Source organism: Nanorana parkeri, unplaced genomic scaffold (genome assembly GCF_000935625.1).
Source record: "Nanorana parkeri isolate BGI_ZX_2015 unplaced genomic scaffold, ASM93562v1 scaffold414, whole genome shotgun sequence".
NCBI classification, from domain to species: Eukaryota; Metazoa; Chordata; class Amphibia; order Anura; family Dicroglossidae; genus Nanorana; species Nanorana parkeri.
Window position 1 is genome coordinate 321,359 of NW_017306682.1, and position 27,031 is coordinate 348,389.

The 27,031-nt window shown below is 42.5% G+C and overlaps 1 protein-coding gene across 1 annotated transcript in view; it reads left to right on the forward strand.

The window, feature by feature from the left end:
• Window positions 1-27,031, forward strand: part of PPFIBP2 (PPFIA binding protein 2) — a 137,792-nt gene that overhangs the window by 95,000 nt on the left and 15,761 nt on the right. The window contains exons 11-23 of the mRNA XM_018559741.1: window positions 791-852; window positions 5,070-5,145; window positions 7,848-7,954; window positions 8,904-8,968; window positions 11,913-11,981; window positions 12,108-12,168; window positions 14,699-14,752; window positions 16,310-16,451; window positions 21,608-21,731; window positions 23,004-23,132; window positions 23,702-23,852; window positions 26,269-26,380; window positions 26,466-26,554. Of these exons, the coding sequence (XP_018415243.1) occupies window positions 791-852; window positions 5,070-5,145; window positions 7,848-7,954; window positions 8,904-8,968; window positions 11,913-11,981; window positions 12,108-12,168; window positions 14,699-14,752; window positions 16,310-16,451; window positions 21,608-21,731; window positions 23,004-23,132; window positions 23,702-23,852; window positions 26,269-26,380; window positions 26,466-26,554 (1,241 nt within the window). The remainder of the gene's footprint in view (window positions 1-790; window positions 853-5,069; window positions 5,146-7,847; window positions 7,955-8,903; window positions 8,969-11,912; window positions 11,982-12,107; window positions 12,169-14,698; window positions 14,753-16,309; window positions 16,452-21,607; window positions 21,732-23,003; window positions 23,133-23,701; window positions 23,853-26,268; window positions 26,381-26,465; window positions 26,555-27,031) is intronic.

Genomic DNA, 27,031 nt, shown 5'->3' on the forward strand with positions numbered 1-27,031 from the left:
CCGATCATGCTTCATTCCCTGGAAATTAAAATAAATTAATATTCCAAAAGGCATTGCAAGACCCCCTTGTAATGGCTGCTCCAGGTGAAACTCAAATGCAGTGGTGGGTGATAGATATGGACACAGCTACTCAGGAAACTTTGATGAAGTGATGGGTGACAGTCATGAAGAGATACTCGGGAAACTCGGATGGAGCGGTGGGTGATTCAGGTCATAAGCAGCTACTAAGGAAACTTAGATGCGACGGTGGGTGATAGAGGTCATAAGCAGATTCTCCAGAAACTCAATATAGCGGTGGGTGGTCCAGGTCATAAACGGCAGTTCAGGTTATAAAATATCAGTTTTGGATCGGCTAAAACTTTAATTTGACAAAAATTTGATTCATGGGTCCCATCCCATATTGAAATACGCAATAAACTAGGTGTGCTGAAGATCACATTCATGTATCAAAAGTGTTTAAAGAGAAATTGTTTTCAGTAAGAACCAATCGAATTTTTGCTCTCATATATTGCTTGTTGGGAAATTGAAGGGGCCTTGTGATTGCTGTAAGAAGTAGGGATTCTTTGTATTCACTTAACTTCAATACAGGAGAACCATTGTAACTTGCAATATTTATTTTAGCATTTGATTGCCAAGATGATTTTAATTTGTCACTGCTTCATTGTCCTAACCCCACATGTGCTTCATAAAAGAAATCTGTGCTTTCCTCAGAGCTAATCACGATACGTTGTAATTGCTTCCATGGCTGCAATTTAACTAAAATATACTAAATAATATTTGTAACCAACAGACCAAGAGATCCACCGGTTAAAGTTGGGAATGGAGACCCTGCTAGCAGCAAATGAAGAAAAGGTGAGGTGGATTAAGTCGAACTCCAGAGGAAACCTTTCTTTCTTTTTGGTTAAAGTGGGGGGAAGTTACAACTTCTGTTGAATTTTTCTTTCTGTGACTCCAATGGGTAGATGTACCCTCACCTTCCTGTCCACTTTATGGGTGTCTGACAGAACAAGAATAAAAGGCATGCTTGTGATCTCTCTTATGGTTTTTTTAATCTCATTTGGTTGACTGGAGTGGTAACTTTGCTTACAATGTGGGCCAAGGAATGAGTTGGAGGTGTGGACTTTCTCCTCCTCTGGCGCTCCTTCTGGCCAATGAAAGGATGTGTGAAAGCAGAGGTAGTTGTTAGAGGTGACAGCTGCTGCTTGAGGTAAGAAAAGGGGGTTGGTGAAAAGAAGCATGGGCTCTCAATTGTCCCTGCATTTTGCTTTTCTATTGCTACCATTGAACACTTGCTGTCCACATATTCTTGCAGTTGCCCATTTATTGACTGTGTATTGTAACCAATGCCTATCTGTTGCCTGTGTATTGCCACCATTGAATATTTATTGCCACTGTAGCATCCATCTGATACCCAGAAGCATGTAAGGGATCCCAGAGTCAGGGTAGGCTGACATTTCACATCAGGGGTGGTTGTGGCATGTGGAATTAGGCACCAGTCACATGAAGGGTTTTCAAAGATTTTATTCCTCCAGCAGCTCACATGGGAGAGAAGGTTAAGGGCTACAGACACCTAGGACGGTACAGACTATAGACTCACTGACCACATCCCTGTTTTACAGTGCAGAAGGCCTTTAAGCTGATTGCAGCAGCACTGTGTATAAAGGAACTTCAGCTGGTTATCAGACATAACACAGAACTTCCTGGGCAAGACACTAGACCCATTACAAGGTCCCAGCTTCTCCGGCACCTCCTGCAGATGAAGTTCCTCCCTGGTGCTCCTTCCCAGGAACAACTTCCCCCTTCACTGGCAGGAGAGTTCCAAACCCCAACACTGGGTCTTGATTGTTGACCACCTGCAGGCGTTTCCCTGAGCAGGGCTCCGGTGGTAAGAGATACTCACAAGGTCAGCCCCGAATATTTATGTTCTCCCCACCATGCACCACTGGCCAAGAACCTCCTAGCGATTGGCCAGGGAGACATACATATTCATACCACAACGTTATTGGATGTTCTGCTCTATTGCAAGGTCACACCCAGCTGCGGACAGATACAAACAACACTGAGCTTAGGGGAAAACAAATGAGCAAAAAACTATTAAATTAGCTTAGACTGGATACTGTCTAGCAGACTAAATGCAAGGAGTCACCCCACTTAGGGCAAGGTGGCTACACTACCATTTCCTGTTTTTGCCACCATTGAATGCTCATTATCATCATTGCCCATTTGTTGTCTGTGTATTAAAACCATTGCCTCTTAATTACCCTCATCTGTTGCTCTTTCATTGTCACTGTTACCAAAGTGTTGCCAACATATTGCCACCATTGCCAGTTTGTTGGCCACATATTGCAATACCTGTGTGTTGCCTGCATATTGCCACACTTGCCCCTATACTATTTACGTATTACCATGGTTTAGGCTGCTTACTATTCACTATTGAAAAAGACTCTAACCAAAGGAATTCTTTCACAGAATGAGGTTATTTTATCTAATGAGCAAATTGCTGTATGTCCATGGGATGGTTGAACTCAGCGGACGTTTTAACTATGTCAACAGCTTTCCTTTAAATTGTAATAGAGACCATTCCCTTTGGCAGCCATGGAGTAAGGAAGGATGTGGCGTCTTCTTTGGCAGAAACTGTCCCATGGAAACTTTTAAGCAATAAGCATCTTTAAAGTGTTCTAAATCCAGGAATAAATGTTCTCATTGCAGCATCCTCTGTCTACACTTGTTGCTAAATTTTTGTTTTAACTTTTATTGTAAGCTGTTGCATCACTTCTGCCTATAAAAGGTTTCTAGTAATGACCTAATAAGTTTAATGCCCAAAGGACATTGTGCCAATTATTCTATAGAATTGGAAGAACATAGGCCTGCAAGATGAATGGTCTTTTATTATATACCAAGCCATACACCGTCACTACTGCACACATTTGTCTCTCTAAATTAAGATTTTAGCCTTTAAAGTGACACTATTCTCAGGAGTTAAATCTTAAATTGCATTCAGGTACCTTAACTATTAACAAAAATGCATTTAATTTGTGTATCACTCGACTGTAGATCCTTAAATCATCTCTGAATGGGTGCTGACACTGTCCTTCCTTCTGGAGGGTGGCTACTTTTATTCCCCATGGGACCTGTGTGTGCTGTAAAGTAGCCACCGCTCCAAGTTCACTTCTGTGATGGATTACAATCTCAATACAAATTAGTAAACTAAACGTGAGATTTTAGTCCATCATGGGAGTGAGTTTTGAGCAGTGGCTACTTTACAACACACACAGGAACCAAGGAGAACAAAAGTAGCCACCTTCCAGAAGGAAGGACAGTATCAGCACCAATTCAGAGATGATTTGAGGATCTACAGCCAAGTAATGCATAAATAAGCTACATTTTTGTTAATAGTTGGGGTACTTGAATTAATTGTAAAATTTTAACTCCTGAGTTTAGTGTCACTTTAAAGTGAACTTTGCACAGGGAGGTAACAGGTCCACCTAACCACTGCCCTCCCTAGTTGCATATACCCTCCCTTTGCTTCTCCACCACTTTCTTTGCCCACTAGTAGAAAAGCAGGTATGGGAAGCCATGACACACCCTCCTTCCTCGCGCAAGACAATGTTAGAGCTTGATGATTGGCTGTTCTGGCACCCAGTGCTGTCACATGGGGTGGTAAGAAAGTCCTCAGTGTATAAGCTCCACGTTATGATTTGAAAAGATAACTATGTACAATTAAGGATCACAGTAGTTAGGAGAACCTGTTGCTTGTGCTTCAAGGGAAAAGCACAGGTTTATTTAAAAAAAATACTCATTTGAATTTGTCCCTTCTTTCTGTGACAGATTGTTAAAAATAATGTAAATCTTCTGCAAAAACTCAACTACAATATAGTTCCTGTGAACCTGCCTAGATTTGTCTGCCTTCACAAATATGTCATGAAGACTCCTTGAGAAATCCTTTTAGACTTAGAAATTAGCAGTCTTAAACTTTATAGTAAATCTGCTATACAATGTTGAGTAAAAAAACGTGGACCCTAATCAAGGTAGCGGCACTGGACATCCATTTCTCATGGGGATTGCAGTAGGCACAGAGAAGCCTCCCCATCTTTACTGGTATGGAGTCATCCACTGCCTACAAGTGCATCTTCCCTTGTGACCAGTGCATGGCTTTGACTAATTGCTCGAACCTTCTGGTGTACTGCAGAGAGGCAAGGTTGAAGCTGGCCCCCCTGGACATCCAACAGGTCCTAGACTCCTTCCCAGGTTGCCTTGTGAAAGATCTGGCTCTGTGAGGGACACTGGCAGAACCAAAGACTGGCTACTGAGAGAAAATGAAATATTTTAAATGAGGACATTGCTTATTATAACTGAAGACTCTCTCTGAACCAGCACGTTTACAACCTTTTAAACTATTTAAGTTCTCAGGTCTCAGAGGACCCCTACTAAAATTATTACACCCACAGCTCATGGTTCATTGCCATGAACTGTAGGCTGTAAAGAGTTTTAAATATAGGAATAAAGATTGGGGAATTGTAGTGCCGTCTACCTCCCTCTCTGCCTTTAGGCGATCCCTTAAGACTCATCTCTTCAAGGAAGCCTATCCCACCTCAACCTAACCACTCAACCATCACGTTCTCAAACACTTTATCCCCACACAGCTACCCCCTCATGTATCACTTGTCTTTCCCTTTTAGATTGTAAGCCCTCACGGGCAGGGTCCTCCTTACCATCTTCTCTTGAATTGTATTGTGATTGTAATGTCTTCCTTATATTGTAAAGCGTTGCGCAAACTGTTGGCGCTATATAAATCCTGTATGATAATAATAATAATAGTACCACCTTACTTTGATGGTCTGTGTTGGCAGGGGATCAATCTGCCATTGTTCTCTTCTCAAGGAATGTCTATCTGCCTTTGGAGGAACTCTGAATGAGAAAGGATTCTCTATATACTATATGTATCACCTTTAGCAGTCATTCAGACCTCGGTTTTAATTTTCTTATCAGATAGAAAACTAAATCCATTATTTATTTGGATTCTTTACGAGTCCCAAATATTTAATATTAATGCTTTTTATTTTCTTCAGGACCACCGAATAGAAGAGCTTACCCTGCTTCTCAACCAGTACAGACGGGTAAAGAACTTTGTGATGGCGACACATGGTAAGTGATGGTAATTCACTGGATAGTTTTTAAAATGTTTATGAAAAAATGTAGTTCACATAAGGCGCGACTCTAGAAAACAAAGCAGATCACGGGTGGGCAACTCCGGGCCTCCAGCTGAGCTTTAACTACACATCCCAACATGCCTCTGGGAGTCAAGCCTGTAACTGTCAGTCTTGCAATTCCTCATGGAAATTGTAGTTCCACAACAGCTGGAGAGCTGGAGTTGCCCATGAGCTAGACTATGCTGGACGTCCTCCAACCAGGAAATCAGGTGCTCTCTATCTGATTTGCTGCAGCTTCTAATGCACATTGAGAAGCTCACAGTGTGCAGTGAAATCAGAGTAAGCATTTTCACTCCAGAAAAGGAACCGGTACAACTGTGCAAGACTGAAGGGAAGGCCGGAGTCTAGCTTTTAAAGATTTTCCTACGACAGGCATCAGTTTAATTTTGCACCAGAATCCCGTGGCTTTTAGGCACACCCACTATACTTCATTTAGCGCCTGTCAAAATTAACAAACACGCCTAGTACTATTAAGCCTGGATGGAAGGCAGCTTGTGAAATGCATTGTTTTTGTTCCTCAGCTTTGCAGTAAACAGTCTGCCTAGGAACGCTTTCCACACTGCATTCCAGCAGCGCTAATTGTGTGTGTGTGTGTGTGTTTTTACTATTCACTGCTGTGACTGTGAGCTGTGAGATTCCCATCCAAAACTATTAATGACTGAGAACTCTACACCAGTCATGGCTAGAATGTAAAATGTAGCTAGCCAAGCTGAATTCTAGGAATGGGACAAAAATCTACACTTTCAATGGGCCCCCTGCTCATTCAGTCTAGGGAGTTAAGGGTTAAGAAGCAATGCCTACCTTACTCTTCTCTCCTGCAGGTTCCCCTTCCGTCCCGTGACTGATCTATCAATTCCTCTTCTCTCAGGTGCACCTGGTCATGGTTACACACTCTCCTCCTCTGAGTACAATGCAGGATTAATTGCACTGAATTGTACATAAGGATGTCAAGGGATCGTCTGGAGCATCAGGGAGAAAAGGAGTGCTGGGGCATCCTGGGTTAAGAGTAAACCTGGTCATACACCAGTAGAATTTAATTTGGAAAAAAAAGGGTTTTTGGGAATTTTTAAAGAGTGAATACAATAGCCGGCAGTGGAGTCACCATCATCTACGCTGTTAGCATGGATGGGGGAACAAGTTGTATTTCTCGTTTCCAGCCCACAAGCCCTGTATCGTCAGCCTAGAGGATAAACTTTAAATCCTGCATGGGACATAAAATAATCAAAATATGGAACAGGGATAAACCAATATATAGTTGAAATGAGGCTTTTTAGGTACCAACCCACAACAAATAAAAAATCTTTATTTAAAAAATGTAATTAATATCTTCTTTAAAATCAGTAACTAAAACATTACATATAAGTCTGTATTTGCCATCATTGATGTAAAGTATATACAGACACTTCTCGGTATACGATGGGGTTACGTTCCGATAAACCCATCGTAAGCGATCGTATTGCAAACCAGGGATTTTTTTTATAAATGAGACACATCAACACTTAATTATAAAATACAGTAGGGTTTTGTCTATGTAAAGGTTACTGTAAGTGTTTTAGTCAAGTTTAAGGTAGGCTAGGCTATGATGTACTATACAATATATATATTAGCGACCGCGTGACAGATTGAGGACCCTGTGAGGGCCCTGCTGCTGCTATCATATACCATCGTAAAGATGAAAAATTGTAAACAGATTCATTAGAACCTGAGGAGCATCTGTAGTTTGTCCTCAAAGTACAAAGAATACCTCCATGGGCCTCTTGCATTAATATACAAATAAATTCTTTCATATTCCAAATACTTCGTAGTCCACACATCACAGATATATAGTGTGGCCAAGTCTTCTACGTGTTTCACATGTGCTTCTTATTAAAAAGTAGGTCACTTTAGACAACTAGTACTCCTAACATAAGCGTTTCATGGTGCAAGGATCCACACACTTAGAAAAAGCACCAGTAAGTCACCACCAGAATGCCACTTTTAAGGAGTGCCCAGAGACACCAAGAAGGGTAGATAGACTTCCGCCTCAGGGTCCCGGTAACAACCAACTAGCTTGAAGAAAAGAAGGACATTAACTGCTTCTAGCCATGAATATACATTTCCTCCAAACACTTATATCGAGTATTCATCCTAATGGTTTAATATTGTGGCCACCAGTCAGTGGTCCCTGTTTCCAACACCCCTCCGCTCGCCCAGGGAGGTATTCTTTGTACTTTGTGGACAACTATATACTTTACATCATTAATGGCAAATACAGACTTTTTTCTATGTAAAGTTTTAATTACTGTTTTTATATAACATATTAAACAAATTAATTTTTTAGATAGAGATTTTATTTGTTGTGGGTGGGTACCAATTCAAATATATATTGGTTTTTCGCTTCTCTATGGGGGCATGGTACCATATTCCTTGATGGTCCTTTTTCTTTTCTGTACTAAAATATGGAACAGGAAAATCTGTAAATATCACATCAATAATTAGACATTAGAACTCTCTGAGAATATGCAGTAATTTCTCTTTAATCCTACTCGGTCTTCTAAATGCAAAACAGAAACCACATTGAGAAATGGCAGCATTCAGTTCTGATCAAAGTTTTATAGTTTTTGTTTCAAGTCTAATTCGGTTAACAATGTATTCCAGGCTCTTCAGAGAGAATTCTTTCTGCCAGCAGCGAGGATGAGGTTGAATCGACAATAAAGAAATTGATGCCAAAGAACAATCAGACGACAGAGCTCCTGCAATCAGAGGTAGTATAATTTAATCTTGTGCTGCAGTCTCTCTAATGGGTGTCTGGCCACATCGGCTGATCTGGTTAGAAAATCTACAGCGGGGTTGCAAATATGATTTAGTTTGTGGTGGTCACAGCGCTTATATTGTGACTTTGCTTTGGCCAAGGCTGTGAAAACCTATTAATATAAGTTTGATGGGAGCCCTAAAGCTGTATGAAGTTTGGTATTGCTAACTTCACTTACCCTTAAAGTGTATCTAAACCCCAGAACAAAAAAATAAACATATTGCTTATTGACAGATGTGAGTTACTGGAAACCAGCTAACTCCTAACAGCCTATCATCGTCAGCGTTGCTAGACTCTGGCATCCAGGGCATGTGCCCCGGGTCTTCTGCTGAGTGGCCCGGGTCTTCTGCTGAGTGGCCCGGGTCTTCTGCTGAGTGGCCCGGGTCTTCTGCTGAGTGGCCCGGGTCTTCTGCTGAGTGGCCCGGGCCTTCTACCGGTGCCCCAGGTCTCCTTTGAAATATGAAGATGAAACATTTTATGCATAATGCAGTTTTGCCACATTGTGTAATTTTATCTACTTTTCAATTATTCCATCAATATTTTTTTTTTAAGCATCACAAATTAGAATTTTATTTCAGTCATGTCATCATAATGAGACATTACAATTTTTAGAAAAATAAATTTTTCTTCAGTTAAAATTATATTAGTCTTAGACTTTGGTCAGCATGGTATTCTACCCAGCCCTTAACATTTTAATCATCATCAGATCTGCATTTTGTCAATACAGTATATGCTTACTTTATATTGCCCAGGTTTGTGACCGCTTTACTTAAAAGCAGAGCAGACAGATTTAATTCTGGTCTGGTTCTAATTTGTATGTACCCTGTAAGGCAGAGATGCTAACCATCTTTAATGTTCACTAACAGTTTGTCCTGAACATCTACTTCTGTTTCCTAATACAGGGATCTTCCACTCTGTCCTCGCCAACCACCCCGTCATCCCCTCCACAGAACTTCCTGGAAAATGGGTAAGAACTCCTAATACAGGTATATGTCTACAGGGAGTTAAGAAACCCTTCCATTAGAAAAGGGGGCAGTCCATGTTGCCAAGGAAAGTGAGACCACTGGTGGTGTTCTGTTCTTCCAGACCTGGTTGGAGTCTGGGGTAACCAGGTGTAAATGAACGCCCATTTAGACTCGCCTGCTCATAGACTAGCATTTGGAATCCGATCGGGTCTGCCTGAAAAACTGACAGGTGGACACGATCAATCAAGTCCTGAGAATTGCACTCCTCTGACACACAACATAGCCCTGTCTGGCAGTGCAGAAGACCAGCTGCAGTTCAGTAACAGGCAGGGTCATGCAGGGTGCAAGCACTGGCTGAGGTGGCCAGTTTTGACCCCCTCAGCAACACTAAAATAGTCTATGCACGATGATGCTGAGCCTGCACAGTTAACAGGCTCTGCATCTCTGAACAGATGTGTGACAGGCACAGCAGCTGGGTAGGGAGCTCAGTAACACTAAGCCTGTGATTTAGCATAGGTTTTGCATTACTGAGCTGCATGGATGGTGTGTCTGGTATGGACACTCCAGCCTCAGTGCCGCCTTCCCACCATGCCTACATGGATGCAGCCTGAGAAGGCCGCCACAGCTGTCCTCAATGCTTACAGGTATTGTCCCTCCACCTGCCGATAACATGTAATAATCAGCAAAAGGGGAAAGAGCACACCAGCGAACTGTCATTCAACTCTTGTCTCCCATGCTTCTTGCATTGCAGCACAGCTGGCTCCTCTTGTGCAGCTTCACCCTCTCTGTCTTTTTGTTCTGCTGTACACTGATTGCAAGATGCTGATATCAAATTGAAGTCAAATATGGCGCTGCATTAATTTATATTTTATATTAATTGGAGTTCAGCTTTAAATCGTGGAATGATAACATAGATTGCTGTGGTTGCTCTGATTATTTTGGGTATGCTCTTGAGGCATTATATCTCGTTATATATATCTTGTTGTTGGGCAACAAGCCACATGCACAGAGCAATAGCTCCAATCACAGTCTCATTTTAAAAAGTAAAACCCTGAAGTTCACGTTGGTGGTAACAGCACTTTGCCTACCACCCTTACACTTTTCATGGTTTTTAACTTTTTTTCCAGTTTTTCATTAAACCCTGTTGTGTCATTTTATTTGGCTTTACATCCTTTTTTATGCTTCTGAATAACTTGGCTCAGGCGTGCATTCCCTTCTGAATCTGGACTTAATTACTCCAGTTATGTGCTTGCGTCTTGCATAATGTGTCTACTGACCGTTAAATACAACAAGCACTATGGTTAGGAATTTGTCACCAAGTAACACAGTATTTTAATCATCATATATAATTAATATATGCCACTCTAGTCTTTATGTATGAAAATTGACACAAACAAAACCTTGCTGCCATTGTTCTCCATACATCAGAGTGTACCTGGAATTAGGATGGTCAGTGTAGTCCCAGCACACTTTCTGTGCTAAGGTGATAACACTACTCCTCCATAGATGCAATGAGTGTTGTCACCCTCGAACAGCAAGGGCAAGTGTCAACAGGCTTCGAAGTGCAAATGCAGTGAGTTTTTGACATCTATTTGAGACATTTTCTGAGATCATTCAGAATGATTGCAGGTGCATTTAACATATGGTTAACCAACAGTTCACATGCTTCGCATTTCTATAGATTTGTGTGGCCAACTGTCATGATATGGGGACCTCAAGTGCTGCCCCTGACATAACTCAGGGGCCACACATAATATTCAGTAATTGGTACAGCAACTGGTAAAAGACTGTGGGCCTGCTACAAACGATGGCCAGAGACTGAAAACTTGCTGTAGAAGTTGTGGGGAAAAGCTTTAGGAGACATTCATAGACTGTGGACAGGTTTCATAAGACAGATCGTAAAAAAACATTCAATGAGATTATGTGAGATCACTGCTATTACTGCCTCTTTACAAATCAAGGATTTTACACTTGTGTTCCCTACACCCTCTTTAAGGCCCATCTCTGGAATAAAAAAAAAACTCCCCTTGGAGTAGGGCTACCCCCAAACTTCAAGGGTTAACTGCTGGTGTTTGTCTACGGGGTTTCTGTAAAACAGTTTTACCTGATCCCCATTCCTGCTAGTTCCAAGACCAGTGCCATTGTTTGGAGGCCCACCAAGGTCTCTTCATACAATGCAGGGTCTATAACCTTGTATTGGATGTGAGGACACCATGGGACATAACACAGCCAGGGCATAGAGGAGAGAGGTAAGCAATGACTGCTGGGGAAGCGGGGATCAGGGAAGTAAATGCGCCTTAAAGAATCCCCTTAGACAAAAAAGCTGGCAAATACTGTATCTTTTGCAGCGTGGGGGTAGTCCTACTGCAAGGGGAACGTTTTTTTTGTATCCGCAGATAGGCTCTAAGAAAATGTTGCGCCACATTTGATCAAGCATAAAAAAGAGAAAAGGGATAGATGACAAAACAAGATAGTGTGCAATAGATAAAGCAAGCCATTTAACTACTAGAAGCATATCTAAAGAATGCTTTTCCTTCACCAGCATGAGTAAGCACCAAGGTAAGGAAAAGACAGACTAATGTCTTCAGGGGCCCAAAAATAAGTGAAAAAGGGCCACTTGGATTACCAGGTGAAAATAAGGAACATTTGGCAGTCATCACATGTAAGGGTTGGTAAGCTGCAATGGATTACATATTTTTATTTCTTGCTTTAGCTACACTTTAATATAACCGATGGTTGTCTTTTTAATATCTACTTGAGGTTCATGTTTTAAGCTTTTACCATAGAAGCTAACCAGGCCTATCTGTCACCAACTTCTTCAGGTTTTCAAAAGTCCTTGTTGACTTCTTCAGTAGTGCATCACCAGGGATCAATGGACCGTTATATCTCTGCCTATTTGTTTTGCTGTAAATACTGGAAACTAATACCTGAAATATTTATTTGTAGTATAAGTACACCGGGCCCTCCAGAGAATCATAGTTCACCACAAGAAGATCATTCAGAACACAGAACGAGGTGAGAAAGTCTTTTGGTATTTCATACTATGGCCAGTGTGTGTATGTGAAGAGATGATTGTACTTTTCGCCTTCTCTTGAAAGCCAATAAAAAGTGACCTTTTAAACTTTAATTTTCATTGTTTAGAAGCCATCCAAGGAAACTTTCCACTAGTTTGGAAGATTTACAGAGTGGAACGGTGGAAAAGGTAAAGACAACTTTGAAGCTGTAGGATTATGGATTTTGGGGCAGCGGTTTTACTTAAAGTGAACCTGTGACAAACTCTAGCAATTAAAACTGAGCATACGATCTCAAAATACATAAGCAGTGGTTATCGTTAATGAAAACCACATGTTACAATGGGTAGTAAACCTCCAAAGCTTCCCAGTTGATCAGTGAGACTACCCAACATATTAAAGTGGGGTCTGAGATATGAACAGTGAGTGTTGCCAAATTTGCTTTGTGAACATTAAAGGAAACCTGTAATGAGAGAAAACAGGTTGCTGACCTAAAAAAGCTAGTTGGTTGTCATGCTGACCCCCTGGCTTCAACATGGCCTGCGGAACCTACCCAAAACAGGTCCGCAGATCAAGAAGTTTGGAGAGAAGTCCTTATCTGCATGCTTTTTCCAGGTCAGAGATTCAAAGAGTTGAAGTCAGAGGGTCAGCAAGACAGCCAGACAGCTATCATGTTCAAAAGGAGAGGTCAATAATGACAGCCTGTGTGTTCTCTCATAGGTTTCCTTTAAAATGTGTGCAGGCTGCAGATCTAGTCCTTGATGACACAGCAGCCCTTAGTCCCAGTGTCGTTTTCCTGCACAGGACCTCTTCCATGAAGCATCTAGTACATCCAATTATTGAGGCAGATTAAAATGAACTTGTGCTTTTCCTGTGCAAGGTACAGCAGCTTGTTCACCTTAATGCTCCTTGTCCCAGCAGCACATATTCCCCATTTCCTTCACTCCCTAGCTGCTCTGTTAAGCCCTTGGGAAAGAGGAAAGGAAGCCGTGTGCAAGCACCAAGTCACTCTAGTCAGAGCATACACAGGACGGAGTTTTTTTCCTGTGCTCCCATTGGCTGCAAAAGGCAGTGAGGGAGGGTAGAAAATGTGCCCGTGCTGAAGATGTGGGGGAAGGGGGAATTTGGAGGTATTAAAGTGAATCTGCGATCAGGGTATGGACATTCATGTCCTCTGTAGCTGCAGCCACTGTGGAGCAATTCATTCTCAAACACTGAAATCATTTAATTCATTCTCACAGCAGCTCAGCTCGCTATGCTCTCCCTCCTAGCAGTGACTCTGCATGCTGTCAGCCTTCTAACGACTAAGGTAAATACATAGCAGGAGCCCTGGCAGGCGAGAAAAAAGGACTTGAACAAGTCAATTGCTTATGCTATGAACTTTTGAGGATGAATTGCTCCACAGGGGCTGCAGGTACAAAGATCAGTGAGGGCTTGTTTTAAAGCTGAACTTCAGATTGCAGTAAAAATAATTCTTGCCTGCTAGATCAGTCACGGCTTGCTTTAAAGCTCATTTACTGCTTTTGAAGAATATGTGAATACTTCAATGTCCATATTCTGGCCATAGATTTAATGCAAGGTGAACCTGTTCCATTTGCCCGCATGATTTAAAACACGGGTTTGCTTTAATCTAGGCATCAGAGTCTGCAAAGTCCTTCCATACATCCGTGAAATAATAACGTAAAGTCATTTCTTTCAAATTGCTGATTTGCTTGAATATTTCTGTGCCGATTTACAGCGAATCACACTAATCGGGAAGCGAGGCAATCATCATTTGTATGAGACTGCGCAGATTGGACAAATATATATCTATATATTCATTTGCATTTTCAATTTCCCTGATGTGCAAATCAGTTTGCTCATCACTACTCTCTACGAAGTCAGTCACTACTGTCTTTCATTTATTATAGTGTGTACGTCCGTGTGTGCTGGGAAATGGGGGCGTTGTATTGTGATGTGATGTCTGTCGTGTGCCAACTAGCAGCATGTTACCATGTCTTCATTATTCTTAATAAGAATGTAGCTAATAGATATGTGGACACATTGTAATCCTTTTACTCTTGACCTCAATCACCTATACATTGAACAGTTACCTGTCTGCAATAATGACAAAGATCTAATGCCACTAAACATATACAAGGTTATACGTAGAGGTGTCATTATCTGATATGCGGCAGGGACTGAAGGGAGAAGTTTCAGGACTTGGTCACACCAAATCCGGACCAGATCTGCATGAGTTTCTACCCATGCAGTGCAGTGTGTTTTTTGCCGCGTTTTTTTATGATGTGTATATAAAGCAAATGTCAGACTATATAAATACCTGTAATAAATAAATGAAGTTACATTGTATGCAATGCCTGGTTTGTAACGGCAATACCCAGAATCAGATATTGGCACAGGCAGGCTTCCTGTTCTCCAATAGCCCTACCACCTGGGTTGTATTTTCCAATCTGAGCAGTTTATTAGTTAATTATATCCCCAATCTTTTTTTCTGGAGTTCACCTTTAATCCCATTTGCTGCGCTTGAGGTCTTAAGGAGTAAAAGGGTTGAATGCCACTGAAGTCATTGCACCCAGGCATGGAAAACACAGCGATGTGCCAAGACATCCCTGGGGACTGTGATGTGTGTAACGTCTAACCATTCACATATATTTTATCCGCACATTGTACTAACAGATTGTTTTTGTCACTTTTTCTTCATTCTTCCTTGACTTTGGCTAGCATGATGATGGGGAAACCCCAGAGCCTGTTGTAACACCTGTTGTAACAACGGAGGTATATTAACTTTTTAAAACATTGTTGTCTTTTTATTTATTTTTAAGTCTCTTTGTGTTTATTGTTGTATGTTTGTTATTTTTAACATAACCGTTAAAGCTCGACTCCAGGCATTAAAAATGTCACATTAGCCCCAAGCCACAAAGGAATATTAATCCATTCTCTGTCCACTGAGCCCAAATATTTTTTTTAAAGTAGCAGTGACCTCATCACTGTGCTGTATGTAGCCTGTGCGGAGAGCAGAGCTGTGGGAGGAACCAAGCAGGCCCCACCCACTACAGGCTGCCTGTAGAAAATACAGGAGGGGGCGGAGACAAGACCACATCACCCTGCAGAAGGAGAGTGGGCAGCAGTGACGGGTCTTTATTACAGGAAGCTCCTGCACAGAGGTAAAGCCCAGGAGTAGTTTCATGCTGGATCACTGCACAGATCTGGAAGAAATACACCAAAAATGAAACTGAGATTAAGGAAAGACTACTCATGGTTCTTGTGTGACGCATAATATTCGTTTAGCCTGGAGTTTAGCTTAAACACGTTGGACAACATGACGGCTCTCCTCTGATCATTTGTTCAACTTTATTAATGTGACATTGACACTTCTAAGCTATAACCCTCATGTCACGTTCTGATAGATCAGGGGTACCCAAACTCCAGCCCTCCAGCTGTGATGCAACTACAAATCCCACGAGGCATTGCAAGCCTCTGATGGATACAGGCATGACTCCCAGAGGCAGATCCATTATGGGATTTGCAGTTTCACCACAGCTGGAGGGCCAAGGTTTGCCTACCCCTGTGGTAGAGTATGGTAGGATAGCTGCAGCTGGTCAGTAGTTTTCAGCACCAACCTAGAGAATTAATTTCTTTTGTATTCAAAACTGAACTTGAGCAGATCAACCCCTGGCACTTCCTGTACAGCAGAGCTCAGAATAGAAGATGAAGTAGCACAAGAAGCCAATCAGTTCTATAGCAGTAGAGGGAGCATGATGATAGGAGGAAAGGGCAGAGCGACAGAGAGAGGAGCTCATCAGTCTTCTGCTTCTCCTTCCACCGTCCAGTCAGTGTGGGCATGGTGAGGAGACCTGTATGTGTTATAAATTCATTTTGCAGGTATTTTGCAGCAGCTCTGTTGTCTTTATTTAGCTGTCTGAAATTCAGCTTAAATTCTTTCTTTTGATGGAGCAAGGACGAGTTAGATAGTCTCTCATGATTTTATTGTGTTCCTGTTGTCCTTCATGTCCGAATTTTTTTTTTTTTCTAAATTGTAAGACTTTTGATTGTGTCATGTGGTTTATTTTCCATTTCTTAGACACTTCCTGTATGTAAAAGAACAGTGGGGAATTATTTTCTATCTATACAATTCCCAATCCAGATTGTAATGTGTATGGTGAGCCTCAGACATAATCCAGGCAATCTCTCTTTATTACAATTTTTGGAGACGGTGACACACTTGTTCCAGTTTTTCTGGGGTTGCCTCCATTGCTGTCATCTGGAAGGGAAACAACGGTCTATGCACATGAAAGACTCTCATATTAATTGCTATTCATTTGTTCATGTCAGAATAAAGCCGACCCCAGGTACCAGACCCTCCCCGGAAAACTCTCTCACGCCACTCCAAACGGGTCACATGACAGCTACAGGAAACCTGCATCCCAGAATGCTTTGCACATCAACAGTGAAACAAACGGAATACAGAGTTTATGTAAGTAGATGAAAATCTGTTCTGATCTCATTATTGTGAGCTTTGTGTTATGCAAATCATATCCTTAAAGAAGAACTCCGGGAATTAGCCAAATTAATCCTTAGAGTTGAGCTACCCCCGCATTGCAAGGGCCAATTGCTCGTTTTTTATGTCTAGGGACCGAAATACAGAAGATATACACACCATATCCTCAGTCCTGCGGCAGTCTTCCCTCACCTCTTCCCCCCTCTGTTCCGGCATCCTCGCGTCTAATGCAAGTCAATGGACCTGCATTAGACGTAATGACATCAATGTTTCTTAGACCAACGGAGCATGGAGAAGAATAGGCTGTTGGGTCTGGTCTAGAAGCCAAGTGGGATATCTTCTTTAATCCAGCCCCTAGACCAAATCGAGCAGTTAACCCTTGCACTGCAGGGGTAGCCTCACTGCAAGGGTTCATTTGGTTAATTTCTGCAGTTCTACTTTAATAAAGGGGTCATTCACACCATTTGTGTTGAGCTTCGTTGACCTGCAGAGATCAACGCACAAAAACACCCTTTTAAAAATCACGCGGAAACCACGCTGAACCGCTGCTGCCCTGGTGTGAATGGGACCTTAGTCTGATAGGAAACATAAATATCTTTATTATTTACAAGTCCTGATATCCTGCCTTTCAACATTTCTGGGCTTCACTGTTTATTTGCTTTCTTTTCTCTTCCTTTTTATGTTTCTGAATTCTCCACTTTTGGCTTTTTCTTTTACTTTCTTTTGGAAATTGCTTTGAAGATTTCAGCAGAAGTGCCAGCGCCCCGGTAATAGGTACGGTACCTGTGGTGGCTAACACAGCATGCGTGTGGCTTTTACCCAACCTGAGGGTGGCTTAAGGCAACTGCGGCCCTCCAGCTGTGCTTTAACTTCAAATCCCAACAGGCCTCTGGGAGTCATGCCTGTAACTGTCAGGTTTGCAATGCCTCATGGGGCTTGTAGTTGCACAACAGCTGGAGGTCCAAGGTTGCTCACCCCTGGCATAGAGTGATGATGAGATACATAGCAACAAATCAGAATTTAGTTGCCTGTACACAGTAAAAAATTATACCAGTCCCAAGCCTCCACTAAGCTACACCTCTGACAACCAGGTTTAGGTCTAGAGCTCATCTCTGCTTCCTATACACAGAGCCAACCACTCAAGCCCCTTTGTTTACATTGAGCTGGCCACAGCTGATTGGGTGTGCACTGACAGCTTTTTTTCCAGGTTCAGATGAGCTTGGATTTAGTCCAAGCCCAAACTCATCCCTAGTCACAGCACAAATAGAGGGCTGCATCTTCCCAGCGGGGACCCAGACAACAATTAAAACTTAACTCAGGGTCTAACCCTTTCCCACTGTTTGACCTTACATCCATTTCAGGACACTAGGAATATGTGGTGCATGGTTAAATGTTTTTTTGTGTTGGCTTTGATTTTCTGTAGCCAGTTTTGGTATACAGAAGATTTCTGATTGTTTGCTGTGAACATCATTTGCCTACTAGAATTTCTTGGCCGGTATCTTCTAGAATTAAAAAGGAATTTGTCCTGTAATCTTTGTTTATTGGTCGTATTCAGTAAGACAATTAAGAGAGCATTGAGGCTATGCAACGACCGGGATCACATAACCGCATTCATTTCTGGCTGTGTCATGAGCAATTTATTGTGTGCATGTAGAACAGCCAATGGGTAATAAATGGGTACAGTTAGGGCTGAGCTTTAAAAGGATTTAGCTGATGTAATTAAGGATGACAACATCACGCCCATCCTAAATTACTAGGCGATTTATGGGCTCGACCTTATACAATCCTGGCCGTGATTGTGCCTCCTCGTGAGTCATATGTTACTTATGTGTTCATACATTGGCATTTAGAACTACACAAGCCATTTTGGCCATCTATTATTAGTGTTGGTGTAATGTTATTCTAGAGAAGAAATCATCATGGAATGATCGTTGTAGAAGCTACGCCCCTTGTGTCATGTGAATATGTCAGTAAAATGGTGGAATCTTACTCTCTCCTTTTATATTCACATCTCCTTTTAAACTGCAGACATCCCAACTCTCCCGGACTTTCCCGGGAGTCTCCCGCTATTAGATAGCGGCTCCCGGACACTCGGGAGAGGAACGTTTTCTCCCAGAAAGGTTTACTCTGCTCGATCTAGCAGAGTAAACCTTTCCCTGTTGTCTGCTGTTTTTTTTTGTTTGTTTACTCTGATATCGGCGCCGCCGTCAAAGTAAAAAAAAAAAAAAGACAGCATAGAAATGAATAGCTACATTGCCACTGGCTATTTGAATTTGCAATAGCCAATAGCAGACTAGCTATTTCACCCGCCCACTGCTGCTGTCAGTCAGCAGAGGTGGACCTGATGTTCAGCAGCAGCTGTCAGAATACTAAAAAAAACAAAAAACAGCAGATAGCACGGGAGACATTAGCTTCTTTGCTATCTGCCATCATTTCAGTGGGGCCAGAGGGCACCTCCCTGAAATGAGAAGGGCACCTCCCTGAAATTACTTTTTTCAGGTTGGGATCCCTGAAACTGTACAGACCACCAAAGAGAGAAAGAAGAGGTGGTTATATTTTTTCTGAACTGCAATGATTCTTCTGAATCCTCTCAATATTCCTTGCACACACTTCCCTTCTATGGGTGATTTGCTAAATGTAACACAAATGTCCAGAGTTGGTCAAAAGAGGGCAAAATTTGAATCTGAGAAATCATTAGTAGGAATCCCTGCTGCTGGCTATTGTATTTAGCAGCCACTGCTCCAGGTATTGCTGAATTCCCAAACAGTACCTGTGTCTAAATGGCAGCAAGCACTGTTCAACCACCTGCCTCCTTCAGTCAAAGCTAGTAGTGGCGATAGGGCCACACCCAATCCAAATTTTCAGCAGGAATCAGCAAACATTTGAGCTGTGGGTGGTCAGCTGTAAACTGCGAGCAAATGGGCAATTATTGCTACTTTTACTGTAGCAGGAGGCAAACAATATTTAGTGATCATTACTCATATAGTTGCACTTAGTAGCAATTACCCACACAGATTTGGAGCACTGTGCAATCATTAGGAATTAATCGCTACTGCATGCTGCACTTTCTTTAGTAAGGATGCATTTATAAAACGTTCTCAGAGCCGTTCGCTCTGCGAACATCTGACTTATACATTGGCACCTTATTATGGCCACTAGATGGAGCTGAGGAGCATAGGACATCCTTTGCTCCTCAGCTCCATCTATTACAGTGGTAACCTCAGGACCCACATTTGTTCTTAGTCATTAAGTTGCGACCCAAGTCGGACTGCAATGGAACGCACGGCATTAGGGTATCGTGTGTTCCGGTGAGGGCGTACAAACTGTGGGTGTGAGGTGCATTCGAATTAATGGCAATGCAACACACCTGCCACACCAGAAGGCATGATAGGTGCCTTTTTTTTTTCAGGTCCTCCCAGTTTACCCTACCTCATGAGAACCGGAGTGGATCCTCAGCCTGGGGTCCAGTGTAGGCTGCTGTGCTGTGATGGAGCTCTATCATATGTGCATTGCTGGTACAGCTCTCTTGCGCACCCTGTAGAAGTGTCGGGAGCCAGAATGTGAGGTCACCCCGGTCCAGGCACCTCTACAGGGCACGTGAGGGAGCTGTAAGCAATGCACATATCGATAGAGCTCCCTCGTGGCCATAGCCCCATCCTATCCCACCTCAAGCTGACACTTGGAACCAGGCAGCATATTTTGAATGGCTGCTTGGCGCAAAAACTGACAGTGCTGTCCTCATTTTGGCATCCTCATTTTGGTCTTCTGTCTGACCTTACTTTGGAATAAATTTGCATCTGGGCTATTCATTTGTGGTTCTTCAGTCTTAAAAGAGATGATCACAGCACACCAGGATCAACTTTATCGCGCTGTCTTTATTGACGTTAAATTAACATGGTATCACAAGAAAATGCAACGTTTCAGAATCACATATGGTTCCTTCAGGTAGAACTGTTTTGCCTGATGAAGGAACTGCATGTGTCTGAAACAATGCATTTTCTTGTGATACCATATTTATCTAATGTCAATAAAGACCGAGCGAGAAAGTGGATCCTGGTGTGCTGGTGATCATCTCTTCTATATTAGGTCTATTTGAAGCCATACACTGGGCACCACAGCACCCACTGGAGTGTCTTGAATTTGGATACCGGTCTGGAATGGGATGAGATATCTTACATTTGTGCTTCAGTCTTAGGCCCAGCAATACAAACCTGAAAGGGTTGCTAACCCTTTCCCTACTCTATTCAAAACTTGAATAGAGTAGGTTTAATGCAAAAATATTCTGTTTACCCCAAAAAATATATAAAAAGCTTGCAATGTTTATATATTTTAACCAGTTTTAGTATTTTTGATAGTAAATTTATTTTCCCTTTTTCTGTCCCTGTTGACCCCACTGACTGCTGTTTGGTGCCAGTGCCAGTGGTACTTGTATATTCCCTCACCGTAGACATTACTAAGACACATCTCTTTTTAGGGTAGGTGTTGGCTTTCACTTAACAAGGAGTCATTGGCAGTCTCTCCCTTTTCTCCGGCCAGACATTCCTCACTTAGGAGTCAGTGAAAATCAACCTCGTTATCGCAAGGCTACAGTGTCCTGTGTGTAGTCTGCCACTTAAAGTGATAGGCTACTGAAAAAATGATTGCATCTTTGTGATAACAATAAATTGCTATATTGATCTACGTGCCTGGCAGATCCAGGGCCAGCAACCCTAATCATTATTTGTATACAGCACAAGCATTTAATGGAGTGTGTGAAAGCATGTACACAAGGAATGGTACCTAATAGGAGGGGATGGAGAGAGAGACCGCAGTGTTTTCTGTTGTTTTATAGCAGAAGTCATCAGCCCTTTGCTGATAGTGAAGAGATATAGGAACAAGCTGTCCCTGAGAAGTAGCTTCCACATTCTCAAGCCAGCTATGGGGCCTGAAGAGACAAAGGAGTTGCTATAAGGCACTGTTTTCTTAATGTAAAATGATGTTCAGTACGGTTGCTGAGAAGGGAAAAATGGATACATTCCCAATGGCATGCAATGGTACATTGTGCTCGAACATTAAACCAACATTTTTGGAATTTCAGTCTAAGGATTCTGCACTTAACATATTAATAGATGATCTCTCTTTATGATGCACAGGTGATACTGAGAACAATCTGGACATCACATTTAATGACCTCTCTGGCACGGACTCAGGCCCGCACTCCCCACTCTCTCCTGATGGCAAGAAAAGCCCAAAAGGCATTAAAAAGTTTTTGGGAAAGTAAGTGTTTTTTTGTTTTTTTCCAAAATCTCTCCTTGCTCATAATCTTTCCCATTACACTCTCTTTCTGCCTTTTTGAATAGACCAGTCTGTGTTTTTTTTTTTCTTTTTTAATGCAACACACCAACCCGGAAATTATTAGACTGAAAGCCCATCAAATACATGCACGCATGTGATGCTGTAGGCTGCTTGTATGATGTGATGTGATCTGTTGATTGCTAGATTATTAGAAATGTTGACGTCGAGATTAGCCCATCAAATGAATACCCAGCTTTTGTGTTCGGTTTTGGATGAAGTGGGGAAGGGTTAGAAACTCCTCAGGCTTTATTGCTGTTCCTGCAAAGGAGATGTTCCTTCTCTTATCCTGGTGATACCATAAAACACGAGGTGTCACAAGGGCAGTAAGTTGGGGGGTGTCTTTCCAGTGGGGATAAAGATGCTGACTCTTCCCTTCTTTATCTAGAACAACAACAACAAGGGATTTGTTGCATGGGGGCTTTAACCTTATTCTTAAAACTGAAGTGAAGTTTAATCTGCTAATCTGCTCATATTTTGGCTTCCCATGCCCCCCCCCCCCCCTATCAGGATGCTAATGATATTTTTATGTAAAGCCTTTACATTTTCATTATATGCCTATTGTAGGCCCACTGACTTTATCATTGGGTCTCTGTGCACCGCCTAGATCCAAGGATCCCCGCACCAAAACTAGGTAACTGTCCCAATATTTTAATTATTTTTGAGCAACCTTACTAGATACAATGTAAAGCAGAACTAAAGCCATATTGGGTCCCCAAAGTATTTTCCATAATATGCAATAGTTTTACCATAGGGCAGACTTTGCCCCATCCAGCAATACAAGGTCCATGCTCCTATTTGTTGCTCACTTTGCTGCCGCTGTCATCTTCTGGTCTCCTGGCCGAGCCTCTTCTCTCCAACTATTTGGTGGGAGACTTTCCCTCACTTCCTGTTCAGGCAACAGCTATGGGACAGAACAGGAAAATTAGAACAAATCATGGAAACAGACCGCATTTAAAACCTGACAGAAAGGTTCCCTCAAGGAGTATCATTTTAGTGTTTAAAACCTGCCAGAGCTGCTGTCCCTTCCCCATATTATCCAAAAGAAATCCACAAAAAGTTTTGACTTGAGTTGTGTTTTAACCAACACAGTTATGGCAAGCAGCAATCACATCCGCTTTATTGTTAACAATAAGATAGGGATGTACCAAGGAAAATCTTGCTCATTGTGAACTGTCTTTTCACATACTTTTTCAGATTAAGGAGAACCCCATCAGGACACTTTAATGCAGATGATGTTGGGCTTTCTGAATTTAAAAGAGGAGGAATGCGTGCAACTGCGGGACCAAGGCTTGCTAGATCCAAGGATCCTCGCACCAAAAATAGGTAAGCTTCAGATACACCGTCTAGTTCCAAAGATCCCCGCCCCAGAAATAGGTAAGCTTTACAAACACTGCCTAGATGAAAGGATCCCTGCACCAAAAAATTGAAGCATCACATACACTGCCTAGATCCAAGGATTAAAGATGCGTTCCGGTGCGGGCAGAAAAAATGCTGCATGTGCTATTTTTTTCTGACCGGATGGGAACGCATGCATTGATGTGCCACGCAGGTGCGGGCGATCGCACTGCGGCCGGGGGGACATGGCTGCGGTGCCATTGACTTCAATGCACCTCCATGCCCCCTCCCGCCCCAAAACAAAGTGAGCTGGCCGGAATGCGATACAGTGTGTTCCGGCAGCAATCGGGCCGGAACGCACTGGGGCTGGTGTGAACTAGCCCTTAGGCATTTCCAAATGAAAATGAGTTAAATTATAGCATACGGCAGGACAGAACTATAAAAGGTAACATCAATGTGACACTTTAGGTGGGCTTTACCTTAAAAATCAAGGCAAATCTTTGTTTTCATCTTTATTAGTCCTACCCGTAATCAACATTTCTATTTTGTGTTGGCAGTGACTACAACGCTCCTTTTGCTCAGTGGAGTAATGAGCAGGTCTGCAACTGGTTGGAAGACTTTGGTCTGGCACAGTACGTCATGTTTGCCAGGCAATGGGTGAACTCGGGTCATACCTTACTGACGGCCACACCTCAGAGCCTAGAAAAGGTGAGACAGTACCATTTAAAGGGAATGGACTGTATATTTTTTTGCAATGATTTATAGATATACATAAAGTCGTATTAAGCTCTCAAACATTTTTTCAATATTCAATCCAGATCAAACAAATATACATTGGCCAGCAAAACAAAGTACATAGTCATAAAGTTTCTGCACTGCCCAGCTCTCTCAGCTCCACTTCCCTGAACTTCCTGTCCAGTATAAGATCGCTAAGCGACCACAAAGTCTCTATCAGCTGTCCATGTTCTAGTTTGGAGAATGGAGGAGAGGGGAGCAGAGAGGAGGAGAGTGATTTGTGTTTGTGAATACACACACAGATTACTAGCACACAGTAAGGGCAGGCTCCATAGGACCCTGCAAGGGAGAGTAGCCACCCTAATACAAGATATCATGGCCAGTGCTTAGGCGACCAGATGATTCTACAGGAAGCTAAAACTTTTAAACATCAAGGAGCAGCACCTGTTTCAAGTGATTTAATCAACATTTAAAATGGCTTAAAACGTTTGTCGTTTTTAATATCACTTTAAAGTAAAGGAGATCAGCTCAATGTAAGCAGTCATACCAATGTGTGTGTTAATGATTTAATAAGCCTTGTTTCTACCCATGGATTGTAATTATAAATGTACATGAGGGCAGACATATTTCCTTATTACATATACAGGATCTGATTCCTGCCTTGAAGTGCTACACGTGGATCGTGTAATAAGCTGGCCACACACGGTCAGAACTTGGCCAATTCACAGGAATCGTCTGAAATCCTAACAGTGTCTGGCTCTGCCCGCTGGGCAAAAGTTGATTACTCGATCAACTTTTGATAAAGAAGCTGGGCAGAAAATAGTTGGCTGATAAGTAACTGCAGCCAATTAGCTGCAGCCACTGTTTGGGTATTCTGACAGGGGCGGGTGCTAACTGTCATAAAACAATAGTCCGGCAGGGGGGATTGTCTGCGCACGCTGTGCAGCGTGCATGGAGAAATTTGTTAATTTCTTTGAGGGCCCAGTCACACTGTATCCAGTGCGTTCTGGTGCAGTTCAAGCACGGAACGCACAGGATCGCATGGATCAAGATGGGCAGCATTCTGGGGCGTGTCGGTGCCATTCAGGAATGCCTTTCATTACAGTGCAGTGCATGCAGCATTTTTTCAGATCGCACTGCACTGGAAAGTAGGGCATTCCTGTACCTCGCGTTACGGCGCGGGCGATCGCACTGCAGGCTGGGGGCCTGTCTGCGGTTCCATTGACATGAATGGCACTGACACAACGCTGCCTGGTTTGATCTATGCAGTCCAGTGCGTTCCGGGCTCGAACCGCACTGGAACGCACTGGATATGGTGTGACAGGGCCCTGAAAGAAAGAAATTAGTGTATGGCCAGCTTTATTGCTCCATCCCATATAGAAAGGCTATGAGTTGGCCAACTCTATTAAACCAATGCACACTCCATGTGTGGTTGATAAATTATCTCCACAGCTGATAAGCATTTTACAGATTTTGGACATTTTAATATGCAAAGAAATGTAAAATAGAAAAATACTTTAAGTAGACTATATTGCCTAAATGCATAGGTAAAAAGAAATCACCCTGTAATAAAATAAAGATAATGTTTATCTGTACCGCCCCCATCACCTGCGAAGCTGCGGCAGTTAAAGAATCTTCTGCATCCAATGCTCTGGGTGTTCCGGATGTGTGCATCCCCCACTGTGTGCTGTAGTTTTGGCACTACACCTATGGTGTGACTCAGCAGGTGGAACCACAGTACATAGTGAAGGAATCCGTCACTTCCAGAAATGTGTTGGATGCTGAAGAATTTTTGGCCAGCTTAGCTCTGCAATACAGTGGAGCTTGGAGGCATTGGCGGCTAGACAGGTAAGTAAAATATCTCTCTTGCTCCTTACCTAATCCCCTGCTCCTGCAAGTTTTAAGCCCGATGCCTCAGTCTCTTCCCACCTCCGCTCCGGCGGTTGGAGGCCCGCTGCCTTCATTACATCCGATGCAGGGCCCATAGCATTATATGTTTGGAAGCCGAGGTACAGTCTACCAGCCGGAGTGTAGCGGAGAGAGGTGAGCTCTGATTGCTGGGGAGTGGGGATCAGGTTAGTAAAAGATCTTTAAACCAATCCCCTAGACATAAATGAGCAGTTAGCCTTTGTAGTGCAGGGGTAGCCCTACTGCAAGGGTAGTTTTGTTTTTTCCCCCCTCCCTGGTGATAAGGGAATTAAAACCAGTAAAACCGCAAAGTTTGTGCTCACTGAAGGTACTTTCTAAAGAATTCTAATAAAAGATGAAAGGTGGTGATATATTTTACATTGCTCTTTTCCTTACAAAACAAGTTTAATATCATGTGACCAGTATTGTATCTGCATAGAAGGGCCACTTATGTTTTATTATTCTTTTATTCTAATTAAAGGAACTTGGCATCAAGCATCCCTTGCACAGAAAGAAGCTTCAGCTAGCTATTAATTCCATCAACATGAAGAAGGAGGACAAATCGGGGCAATTAGACCACATATGGGTGACACGTAAGTGCTTTTATGTCTTTTATGGGCTTTGAAGCTTTGAATGCAATTAATCTCTTAGACTAAGGCTTCCTTTTTACACCAACAGGGTGGCTCGATGATATTGGCCTGCCACAGTACAAGGATCAGTTCCATGACGCTCGTGTGGATGGAAGAATGCTACAGTACTTAACTGTGGTAAGTTACCTGGTTTCCATTTTCTTTTCAGATAATTGATTAAAGAGATTGTTGGCTTTGGATGTATGCATTCCCCATGCGTGCCTCTTCATTGTTAAAAGTTCAATCCACTTATTTTTGCGGGATTTGGGTTTTTACATGATCGCTCACTCTAAAAAAGCTGCCTCCTTGGAGCAAATTTATGTATCTGGCGGTCAAATAGCTTGAGTCAGGGATAGCAGGATGTTGTGTAGATAATTGACCTGCATTTCCTTCTTGTTCTTAGGAGCTTAAAGGGTCATTAAACCCTCACGTTTTTTTGCATATATCTACTGCCAGCAAGCAGTAGATGTATGCAAAAACTTAAAAACCTTTTGAAACAGGTTTAAACTTACCTGTGTCTTCACCTCGCGCTCCCGACCGAACATCTGAATAGTCTCAGGTGGCCACAAAGGATCTTGGGGCGGGCGCATGCACACTTCAGATGTTCGGCCGGGA